This window comes from Camellia sinensis, chromosome 8 (genome assembly GCF_055761805.1).
Source record: "Camellia sinensis isolate YWXY chromosome 8, ASM5576180v1, whole genome shotgun sequence".
NCBI lineage: Eukaryota > Viridiplantae > Streptophyta > Magnoliopsida > Ericales > Theaceae > Camellia > Camellia sinensis.
This window is the reverse complement of record NC_138968.1, coordinates 139,943,374-139,956,427: the sequence shown is the minus strand read 5'-3', so window position 1 is coordinate 139,956,427 and position 13,054 is coordinate 139,943,374. Positions and strand designations below refer to the sequence as shown.

Here is a 13,054-nt window from a genome sequence, read left to right as displayed (position 1 = left end):
ATGATAAAGATGATAATGAAGATGAGGATGACGATGTGCGTGATATTTTATTTTTTTTTAAAGTGAATGAGTTTATTTTGAATTTCTAATTTTATTGCTGCCATTGTTTCTATTTTTTTTTTTTTTTTTTTTTGTGAATCAGTATGAATGTTTATATTTCACATTATTTGAAAGTCTGAGAAATATGTGTTGGAATATAAATATGGATATAATTATATATTTTGCAAAATGCGAATGTTCTTGGTTATTTGTTAATACACTTGTTGTTTGAACAATCGTTTTTTGTTACCATTAAACAATTGAAATATTCATTTTTTTCTTCCAATTTTCTTTCGTGTTACAGTGTAAATGTTCACATTGGTATGAATTTAGTTTTTCTAAGGTCAGTTGTATGTTAATTGTAAATTGTGAACATTCACATTGCATTTTTGTGAGTTTTTTTTTTTTTTTTTTAAAGTTTTTTGAAAGTTAGTTATATTGTGTTATTTTTTTTATTATGCTTGTTGATTGAACAATCATTTTTATTGTCATTAAACAATTAAAATAGTCGATCTTCAATTTTTTCAATTTTTTATTTTATTTTCACGTTGCAGTGTGAATGTTCACATTGGTATGAGTTTTTTTTTTTTTTTTTTTTTTTTTTTTTTAAACTACTTGTATATTAATTGTAAATTGTGAACATTCACATTATATTTTAGTATAAGTTTTGTTTTTTTGAAAGTTAATTGTATGTTTATTGTTTTGTTACTATGCTTGTTAGTTGAACAATCATTTTTGTTACCATTAAACAGTGGAAATAGTCGATTTTTACTTTTTTCAATTTTGTTTTATGTTTTCACGTTGCAATGTAAATGTTTACATTAGTATGTGTTATTTTTTTAAGGCTAGCTGTATGTTGATTATAAATTGTGAACATTCACATTGTATTTTGGTATGAATTTTATTTTTTCGAATGTTAGTTGTATTTTTGTCGTTTATTGTGAACATTCACATTGTACTTTAATGTGTTTTATTTTTTCAAAAGTTAGTTGTATGTTTGTTGTTTACTGTGAACATTCACATTGTATTTTGATTTTCATTTAGATTTTTTGTTGCGCTATTTTTAAAATTTTCAAATTATAAAAAGGTTCAAATTCATAATTTGACATTTTCTCCATGGAATGCTGGAGAGATTTTCTCCTTAGAATAAGAGAGAGATTTTCTCCATAGAATAAGGGAAAAGTTTTCTCTTTAGAATGAGGGAAAGATTTTTTCCATAAAATGAGAGACTATTGTTATGTATTAGTTTTAAAATAAAAACATGTGCAAAAAATTAGAAAAGATGATTTGGTCATATTACATTAAACAAAACTTAATGGAATACTCAAAAAGAATATGAGTTAAATGGAATAAAACATTTAGAAAGAAGATTTATCAAAAAAATGACCCTTATTATAATACCCCTCATTTTCATATGCATTTTTATTTTTATGAGAAGGTAGTTTTTGAAAATACAGGAAACAAATTAAAACTTTATCAAAAAATAATTTCAACAAAACAATTTCTTGAATAAATTTTTTGTGCATAAATTTATTTATTTTTTTATATTTGAGAAAGGAAATACTACAATGTGCACTCTTAAAAAGTACATATTGTAAGAAAAGTTATGATTTTTGTTGTGGGAGTTACAAAATTTTTGTGATGAAAATAATAATGTTTGTGATAAAAATTATGACTAACAAAGTTACGATGTGTTCCCCTAAAAGTGTGAATGCTAAAGTTATATATTTTTTGTAATAAAAATTTTGTATGAGGTTGGCGTATTTTGTGAAGTAGGTTAAAAGTTAACATTTTGTTTTTTTCTTAAATATTTTTTGAAAAATTGTGCAAAAAATAAAGAGGTAATACGACTAAAAAAACTAAAAAGCCAATAAACTAACTTTTAACCTTTTTTCCAAAATAAGTTCACATGATTGTCTTTCCTGCTGGAGAACCACCCATTTAATTAGACATTTAATAATTACCAAAAATCAGTATATATTATTTCACTATCTCTTAATTATTTATTTATTAGTATTTTTTTTACTTGTTAGCATTTTCCAAATTCGAATACTCTGTTTACTGTTCCATAAGTTTGACGTAGACTCTTCTCAATATAATAGTAACACTGAAGACAATATTATATACTATACTCTCTCAAATTCAATGAGAGCGTCCAATCCTCATATGGGTTTAATATTAGTGTCGTCAATGTCATGGACTCTGTTTCAGTTCATGCATGTTGTTGTTTTTGTTCTCATGGGGTGTTCGTGTTTGGGTGGTTCAGGCTCTAGTACTCATCTTCATCATGTTCATGTATCCGGGAATGAGACGGACCGGCTAGCCTTGCTCGCATTCAAGGCTGAAATAACCGGTGATCCCTTCGGAGCTCTAAACTCGTGGAATGAATCCATCCACTTCTGTCAATGGGCTGGCATAACATGTGGTCGACGACACCACAGGGTGACTAAGTTGATACTGGATCATCGAAAATTGACAGGGTCAATTTCGCCTCACATTGGAAATCTGAGCTTTCTTACGAAACTGTTGTTGCGTAACAATAGCTTCACTCATCAAATCCCCCCTGAACTTGGCCATCTACGGAGACTGCAAATATTGACACTACACAATAATTCTATTGGTGGTGAAATTCCTGCCAATATGTCTGCTTGCTCTAACCTTGTTGTCCTTGAGCTTACTGGCAATAGTCTGGCTGGGAAAATTCCCATGGAGCTTGGTTCTCTGTCTAAGCTTGAGAAGTTGTACATTGGAAGAAACAATCTAACAGGTGGCCTTCCTTATAGTTTTGGGAATCTGTCATCCCTTACTGTATTCTATGCAGGTTCCAATAATATCAATGGGAGTATACCTGAAACCCTGGGCCAATTGACAAACTTAAACTTTCTTGCATTGGAGGATAACAAGTTGGTTGGTACTATTCCTTCCTCAGTCTTTAATCTCTCTTCCATCACAACTTTTGCTATAGCTGTGAACCAAGTTCAGGGGAGACTTCCCTTAGATCTTGGAATTTCTTTTCCAATTCTTCAATGGTTTTCAGTTGGAGCAAACTTGTTTACTGGATCCATTCCTATTTCAATATCAAATGCAACCAACCTGCATCACCTTGACTTGGGAACAAATAAATTTATTGGAAGAGTGCCTCCTTTGGGAATGATTCACAATCTTGGGCGGTTAAACTTTCAATTCAATCATCTTGGAACAGGGGAAGCTGGTGACTTGAATTTTCTTAGCTCATTGCCCAATGCCACCAATTTAAACTTTTTGGTGCTGGACTCCAACAACTTTGGTGGGGTGTTGCCAGAATCAATTGGCAATTTGTCCACTAATCTTGGTTTTCTTTCTTTGGATAACAATAAAATAGGTGGGAGCATCCCAACCGAGATGGCGAATTTGGTCAATTTGCAGGCTTTGGACATGTCAGACAATCATTTCATCGGTAACATTCTTGCTGATATTGGGAAGCTACAAAAGCTACAATTTTTGGATCTCTCGGGTAATAAATTCTATGGAAAAATTCCGTTGTCTTTGAAAAATTTGACTTCGCTAGTGTATCTTTATTTACAAATAAATAATTTGCATGGCAACATTCCTCCAAGTCTGGGGAAATGCCCCCTTGTGGATCTGGCTCTTGGTGGAAACAATCTTAGTGGTACCATACCCAAACAAGTTCTAACTGTTTCATCATTATTGAACTTGTACCTACATGACAACCATTTGGTTGGGTCCATACAACTAGAAATTGGGAATTTAATAAATCTTGAACAATTGGATGTTTCTAGAAATATGTTGTCTGGAAAAATTCCAAACACTCTTGGTAGTTGTGTAAAATTGAGATTTCTATATATACAGAGCAATAATTTTTGGGGAACTCTTCCTTCATCTTTAAGTTATTTGAGAGGTATTGAGGAATTAGATCTTTCTCACAATAATTTCTCAGGAAAAATCCCAAACTATTTAGAGGGCTTTGTCTTCTTACAAAAATTAGATTTATCATTCAATGATTTTGAGGGTGCGGTACCAGAAATAGGCATATTTAAAAATGCAACGGCTATTTCTATTAGGGGAAACAACAAACTTTGTGGTGGTATACCTAAACTACATTTGCACAGTTGCAATACCAAGGGATTCAAAAGGAAAAGATTTACACTCATCTTGAAAATAATAATCCCCACATCGTTTGGGCTTCTGGGACTAGTAATAGTGTTGTGTTTATTGTATCTTTGTTGCTTTAGAAAGACAACAAAAGTACCCTCTTTGAGATTTTTAGGGAAGTCATATGTGAAATTGTCCTACCAAAGTCTACTCAAGGCAACTGATGGGTTCTCTCCAACCAACATGATAGGCATGGGTAGTTTTGGTTCAGTCTACAAAGGAATTCTTGATCATGGTGAAAAAGTTGTTGCAGTGAAGGTACTAAACCTTCAATTTCGTGGAGCTTCCAAGAGTTTCGTTGCTGAGTGTGAGGCCTTGAGGCGCATCAAACATCGAAATCTTGTCAAGGTTTTCACAGCATGTTCAAGTGTTGACTATAATGGTAATGATTTCAAAGCTCTGGTTTATGAGTTCATGGTCAATGGTAGCCTAGAGGATTGGTTACATGCAAATGAAAATAAAGATGAGGTGCATGTCGAATCAAGAAATTTAGACCTCCTACAAAGGTTAAATATTGCCGTTGATGTTGCTTCTGCACTTGATTATCTTCACCATCATTGCTCAGAATCAATAGTTCACTGTGATTTGAAGCCGAGCAATGTTCTTCTGAATGATGAAATGATTGGACATGTAGGCGATTTTGGGTTAGCTAGATTCCTTCCAGAAGGCATCGATAATTCTTCTACAACTCTATCAAGTTCCATTGGCTTGAGAGGGTCTGTTGGTTATGTTGCTCCAGGTAAATGTATCTCTTAGGCCCTTTTCTGATATTCTTTTTCACCTTCAATTTCCAATGTACTTTAGAATCTGATTTGCATATCCATCAAGTATGCTCCTTCGATCAATGAAGTAAAGCAAATGGTTCTTTGGTTTTATTTCTTGCAACATCATTTGCCCTTCAAATGCATGAAAATCAATATTTGGCAAATACTTTCCAATGTGTTATTTGAAAGTAAATTTTTTTTTTTCTTTTCTGTTGCACATAATTTAGTCTGAAAAATATGAAACTCAAAGGACTGTAGGTTCTTAATTTCATTAGTTTCTTGCTTACAATGTACAACCCAATATACAATCCCATTTTTTAGAGGATTTTCCATACGTCTTCTATCTTGTCTGCAAATCATAATCCATATAATTGTATTTACGTTTATTTTTGCCTTCAATGGAGATGTACCAATATTGAGAAATCCTAGTATTTTTCTTGGCGCAAAATGTGAAAGCATAACAACATACAATATCTAACTTTTGTTCATCTCCTATGTGTGTAGTCATAGGATAACATAACGAGGAGACTAGAAAATCCTCCTTTGCTAATTTCAGTCCTCCTATCTATTTCTTTTACATTAATAGGTTTGATGAATACAAACCTAATTGAATAAAGTTAAACTATCACCCAAGCTTCAACTGGTTATTTCTTAAAAAAGATATTGAACCATCAACTGTTTGGTTTCATAAATATCACTGGGAAACAATCAAACTTGTTTCAAGTTGGGCCTTTCTCTTGACACAAGCAGACAAACCAAATATTGTTATCTCACCAAGAAGAGACGTAATTCTTTCCTATATTACATTAAACAGTAAAGTTTTTTATGCTCTAAACTTGTTTTCTACAAATAGTTTTCCGTAGAAGGTACATTACTATTACTATTATTTGATACGCTTCTGGCCAAACATCTTTACAATTGTATTTACTTTGAATGATGCATCAATTGCAGAGTATGGTATGGGAAATGAGGTGACGACATCTGGTGATGTATACAGTTATGGTATCCTCTTATTGGAAATGTTTACGGGGAAGAGACCTATTGATAACATGTTTAATGATAGTCTGAGTCTCCATAACTTTGCTAAGATGGCTTTACCTGAACAAGTAGTGAGCGTTGTTGATCCAACACTAATTCAACAAAGAGAAATTGGGGAGGGAAGCTCAAGCACCGAAAAAACTCAAAATCAGAGCTCTAATGGCAGTCATAAAATTTATGAGTGCTTGATTTCAATACTTAATATTGGAATCGTGTGTTCACAAGAGCTACCAAGAGATAGACCAACCATTAATCATGTTGTTACTCAGTTGCTTGCGATCAAGAGCAACTTTCTTGGAACTGATGGAGTTCATGGAGGAAGAAGAACTAGAATTACAGTGCGATCATGAGTAGGTATGACCCTGTCCCTTTCTTAGTAACAAAAGAATATACCTGCATTTATTACTGAAATTGTCTCAATTCTACACTAGGCCGACAAACTTTAGTTTGTCTTGTGGCATATAAATCATAACACCTTAGATATGCTATACTTCACCCAAATGACCACATTCTTAAACATTGACATTTTGAAGGTGACAAAAAATCAGTTATGGAACCTATCAAGCATGATGGTTTCATTACCGAATGGAAATTTTTTTTTTCTTTGGTTTTTTATTTTCTTTCCATCAAAACTACGGTTCTTCTGCAAACTTGAGCAAATAATTCAACTAGATTCACATTACAAATATGACTAAGAATAATACATAAGCAAAAATCAATCAATATTAATCAACCTCTATTGCCAAAATCTTTTTCCACGCTACTGGAACCTCAGCTCTCATAACTTCAAAGTTGCAAAGTTCTTTCCCCTATAATCCCCTCCAACTTAATCTAGAAAACAAAATTGGTTAGAAACTGGAAGCATTTGAATGTCTTGACACAACTATGGTGGTTAGTGCACTTTGGCTATACATATAACGGAATTGATGGAAATGTAACTTCAAGTTTTTAAATCTGCATATGGCTAGGGTTAAAAAATATACCAACTGATGGAGTATTGTGCAACTACTCTGTTTTAATCCCGTGCAAAGCCTTAGAGGCTTATCTATTCCTAAGGAGGGAAGCGTTGTCTAGATTGCACTAGTTGCCAAAAAAGAAAGAAAAAAGGCAAACTGACATTTTGTTGCATGTATTATGGGTTACACACATTCCATGAATTTTGCATTCAATAAAGCTTGAAACATGACACTAGATAAGGGCAAGTGTTGTTCTTTACTTCTATGTTTTTTCTTTTTCCTTTTATGATCTTATGAGTAATTGGTTTACAATAACATATTTGTATACCTTTTTTCAGTAAGGTACCAAAAAAAAAAAAAACTGATTTTCAAGTTGCTTCAGCTTCTTTTTGTGTCTTATTTTAATTGTTTATCATTTCTCATCATACTGTTTGAAGTTTTACTTAGTCGTTTTTCTCTTCCCCTAGGTACTTGAGGTCTGATTGGAGTTCAAGATCTTTGTCAACTCAGCAACTATGTTATATTATCCTATGCTTTAATTTCTTTTTGTTTTTTCCCCCCTTCTTTTATGTTTTTAGTTTGTCTCAAGCATGCACTTTTCTTATCTAAATGTACTTCAGGAAAGCTATGGCTTGCAATGGCTATTTATCCTATTTGATACTCTAAAATAGGTTCATATGACTTGAATGGTTGCAAACAAGTTGTTGCTGTAGAACTTAAAATCTTTGTTATGTTTGTTTGGAGATATAAGAGAATGGGATTAGATTATATATTCTGGCCAATTTTGAGGTCTGATTGGACTTGAAGATATTTGTCCACTCCACAACTATGTGATGCTGCAAATTATTGATTTGGCCACGTGTTACATATATGATCCTATCCTTTAATTTTTTATTTTTTTAATTATTTTATTATTTTTTATTATTATTATTTTTTTATGATAGTCTCAAGCAGACATTCAACTTTTCTCATTTAAATGTACTTTTTAAGAAGGCTATGACTTGCAATGGCCATTTTGTCATTTATTACTCTAAAATAGGTTCCATAGTTACGGATATGACTTGCAATGGTCTAAACAAGACATAACTGTAAAACTTCTTATAATCTATATATATGTGGTGTGATATAAACTAAGACATGGTTTGTATATATTATGTTTGCTTGTAATAATTAGAGAAATGTGAAGAATACTGTCAAAACTCAATTAGCTGGGATGAAGAATATTTTGTTTTGTTTTTCTTATGATTTTTGTTGTGTTAAAGTCGTTATAAACTTGATTGTTTGTTGTCCGTTTTTTTAGTTGGTAAGAGTAGTTTGTCTGTTTGCAAGTTTCAGGATCTGTTGATGTATCCTTTTTAAACTCTCTACTTGTTTGAAGTTTATATACTTTGGGCCAAATAGCCTACATTTCCTTTTCAAAATTTATTGAATTTATTAAATACTTACATAATTGCATTCAAGTGCATTGATATTCAGGATATGGTAAATCTGACATTACCTTGGTTTCTTACAGTTCATTTGGTTTAAAAGGTTTGGTGACAAAAACAACATAGTTACATTTTATAGAATGAATGTTATTACGTAATTGCATAAATTTAATCAAAACCAATAACACTGGTGCACAAGCAAATACCAATCATCTTACATCTACAGTTTAATGTCACCACACTAGTAATCCCATACATTATCCTAGTCAACGTAATCTGATAATCAAACATAACTATAAGTTTAAAAGATTAAAGGAATAAAAACAGCTTGTTATTATTAGGATTTGGGATGAAAACTTCCAGCTTTGGGCACTAGTACTTAGTTCCAATGAAAGTTTTGTTTACTCTCCAAAACCAGAGAATTCACACCCAACAACAGATCTATTAACTTAAAAACTAGAGAAATCGATTAGGTTAATTACAAGAATCATCCTTTGAAGTCTAAAGTCTAAAAATCATTTTAGAATATATATTGGTGGTTCCTGTATATATATATGTTCAAGTTCTAATTGTTTTTAATCTGAGTATATATTTATTTTTTCCAGCAGTTGGAATGGAATTCCTTCCATTTGCTCATTCGAACAAATAATTAATGATTACTCGTGGAAAAAGGGGAATGAGTTCAGACCATTTTACACCACTAAGTTACCAAGTTCATCATAGATATGATTAAGGAGCAAAATATATATAATAGTGCTTTTAACAATTGATACCTCAAGAGCCATTGTTTATGGGATAAAGACTTGACTTATGGCAACCTGTTGCCATCTTTTTTTTTCTCTTCGGATTATAATGAGATAAGGCAGCCAATTTTATACGAAAATACTATTTATATAGAATTCTTTAACAAAATGATATCGCAGTGACAATTTTTTGTATAACCAAATGTTATTTTAATAGAGATTTTTAATTTAAAAATATAAGTCACACTGCAATCCTGTCGTTTTAAATACAAATTCCGTAAATTTTTCATGTTTGTATACAAATTGTGTAAACTTGTAGAAAAATCCCAAATTAAGTGGGTTGGGTGGGATGACCATGAATGGGCAATATATGGTGGATTTGAGGGCTTTGCTTATAATGACTCTAGACATTTAGGATCTTTTATTGGATATGAGATCATCTACCATTCTCTGTCTTATATTTTTTAATTATTGATGTGATGATGTAGTAATATCAGAGAAGTATGAAATAGATGGCAAAAAGGGAGACAGAAGATATGTATTCCGTTAATTGTAGAGAATAAAGTTTGAGAATAACAAATAAGATGGTGAAACGTTAGGGAAGAGAGGTTGTTGTTGTACTCACGAGGCACAGTAGTTTGTTGTGCAGTCTTGTGTGGGATTTTCTCGAGGTTACTATGATGATTCAAATCGGTTAAATTGTAAGATTCTTTAAGTAAATTATTCATGAAAAAAAATAGATTAATCAGACATTTGTAGTCACATAACAACATCACATGTATTTGAAAAAAATTAAACTACAAGTAGAGGTGGAACTAAGACGATTGTGCAAGTAGAGAATAAATTTAAATTTACCTTACAACCAAAAAGAAGATAGTTTGAGAGTAAACTTAAATTAATTTTTTAAATATACTCAGGGGTCTAATTGATATTTTTTTGGATAGTTCGAAGCGTAAAGTGAAGTTTCAAATTAAATTTCCGTGTTATATTAGCAACTTCCATTTGATTATACACGGTAGTTAACGGTGAGGGTGAAATTAATATAAAATCGAATAGTTTAAGTATAAAATTGTTATTAAAAAAACTTGGATTAAATTAATTTTTAAATGATAGTTTGGGGAGTAAAATGAAATTTCATTTGATTTTAAATTTAATAAAAAAAGTTTAAGGTTATGTTTGGATTATGGATTTGGATAGAAATTTGAAAAGTAAAAGAAAAAAGATTTAGATTTTGGGATGGAGAATGAATCGGTAGTGTGAGTTCTAGAATGAATTTAAACTATAGATTGATGGCAAGTGCGTGATCTTGATCATGATCATGACTGTTTTTTTCTGCAGGACTGACTGACTTCATTGTTGGGTTCTTGAATAAATGCAGTCAGAGATGGGATTGATATTAGTTTCAACAATGTCATGGACTCTGTTTCAGTTCATGCATGTTGTTGTTGTTTTTGTTCTCATGGTGTGTTTGGATGGTTCAGGCTCTACTACTCGTCATGTTCATGTAGCCGGGAATGAGACAGATTGGCTAGCAATGTTGCATTCAAGGCTCAAATAACCGGTGATCCATTTGGAGCTCTGAATTTGTGGAATGAATTTGTCCACTTCTGTCAATAGGATGGCGTAACATGTGGCCGTCCCCACAAGAGGGTGACTCTGAATTTTTTTATTGTAGTAAATTCTTTTAATATTTTAAGTAAATTTTTTACTTTTTAAATGCACTTAACCTAAATGTACTTAAAAAGTAAAATATTTATAAAAAAAAATGTTTTAAAAAAATCAATAAATACACAAAAATATAAAAATGTACTGAATTTTCATTTTTTTTTTGTATTATTGACATTTACTATTTTTTTTTAAATCACAAATATTATACTTTTTAATTGTATTTATATTAAGTGTATCTAAAAAAAATCATAAACTATTTTAAAAATTCACTAAAAACAAAAAAAAAATACAAAAACAAAAAATCAATTTAAAAAAAATTAAATTCACAAAATTGGAACCAAAGCGATTGGTTTCCTGTTCTTCCTCATAATAATAAACTTGATTAAATCATGCTATAATGATTATGCATATTTAACAGATGGGGATAAACACTATAAATAAAGTAACAAAAATTAAGGGCAAAGTGGAAAGAACTCTAAATAATAAACTTGATGCTCTGATTCATTCTTCAAAGTGAGAGAACAGATTGAAAATTCTTTAAAACAGTGCAAAACACAATAGACTTTCAAACTCAATTTGTTGTTTCCAATACCCAGATGGGTTCAATAGTGCCATGGGAATGAGACTGACCGGCTAGCCTTGCTTGCATTCAAGTTTGAAATAACAAGTGATCCATTCGGTGCTCTCAATTTGTGGAATGAATCAATCCACTTCTGTCAATGGTTTGGTGTAACACGTGGCTGCTCCAACCAGAGGCTCATTGTGTTGAACTTGGAACATCAAAAATTAACAGGCTCCATTTCACCTCACATTGGAAATCTAAGCTTTCTCAATGAACTATCATTGAGTAACAATAGTCTTAGTTGTTCTTGAATTTTCTGGCAATAGGTTGGGAGGGAAAATTCCAGTGGAGCTGGGTTCTCTAAGTTAAAGAGCCTGTACATTGGGAGAAACAATCTAACAGGTAGTGTACCTTATTCTTTCGGGAATCTATCATTTGTTGCAGAAGAAAATAGTATTGGTGATGACATATCTGTTGATCTGGGTCGATTTACAAACTTGGAAGTTTTTCTGTTGAGGATGAACAGGTTGGTTGGTTCCATTCCTTTCTCAATCTTTAATCTCTCGTCTGCTACAGAATTTAATGTCGTAATGAACCAAATTCAAGGGAGCCTTCCCTGGGACCTAGGAATTACTCTTCCCAATCTTAGTGTCTTTGAAGTTGGTGTAAACTCGTTTACTAGATCCATTCCTGTTTCAATGTCCAATGCCACTAAACTACAATGCCTTGGCTTGGCCGGTAATAAATTTACTGGAAAAGTTCCTCCTTTGGACAACCTGCATGATCTTCAGCTGTTAAACTTTCATGGAGATGGTTTAGGAGCCGGGGAAGCCGATGACTTGAGGTTTCTCTATTCTTTGAACAATGTGACAAATTTGAACGTTCTAGATCTGAGCAAAAACAATTTTGGAGGATTGTTGCATGAATCAATTGGCAATTTATCCACTAATCTTGGTAAACTAATATTGAGAAACAATGAAATAGTTGGGATCATCCCAACCGGGATAAGAAATCTGATCAATTTGCAGATTCTTGACTTGTCAAACAACAATTTCACAGGTAACATTCTTGCTGATATTGGAAAGTTTCAAAAGCTACAGAAATTGGATCTCTCAGGTAATATGATCTGCGGGGATATCCCATTGTCTATTGGAAATTTAACTGTGTTGACAAATCTTATGTTATGCAACAATAATCTTCATGGCAGAATCCCTTGAAGTCTTGGGAAATGCCAAATGTTACAGGAACTAAGACTAGTTCAAAACAATCTTGGTGGTACCATACCCAGTGAAGTTCTCAATCTCTTATCGTTATTGTATCTACACATATCTCGTAATGATTTGGCTGATTCCCTTCCAATGGAAATTGGAATTTTAAAAAATCTAGAAGAACTTGATGTTTCTGAGAACATGTTGGCCGGTGAAATTCCAAGCACTCTTGGTAGTTGCTTAAAATTGAGATTACTACATATAGAGAGCAACAAATTATGGGGAATCCTTCCTTCATCTTCAAGTAATTTGAGAGGTACGGAGGAGTTAGATCCTTCTCACAATAATTTCTTTGGAAAAATCCCAGACTATTTAGAGGACTTTCCCTTCTTACAAAAATTAAGTCTATCATTCAATGATTTTGAGGGTGCGGTACCAGAAAGTGGCATATTTCAGAATGTGACATCTATTTCTGTTAAGGGAAACTACAAGCTTTG

General features: G+C 32.2%; 1 protein-coding gene across 1 annotated transcript; it reads left to right on the top strand.

Moving 5' to 3' along the window:
- The first annotated feature begins 2,229 nt into the window (after window positions 1–2,229).
- LOC114315035 (uncharacterized) lies at window positions 2,230–12,566 on the top strand. The gene is made up of 4 exons (XM_082885599.1): window positions 2,230–4,930; window positions 5,907–6,331; window positions 10,498–10,581; window positions 11,676–12,566. Exons 1-4 carry the CDS (start codon window positions 2,230–2,232, stop codon window positions 12,564–12,566), a joined length of 4,101 nt encoding a protein of 1,366 aa, XP_082741725.1.
- Window positions 12,567–13,054: the final 488 nt, after the last annotated feature.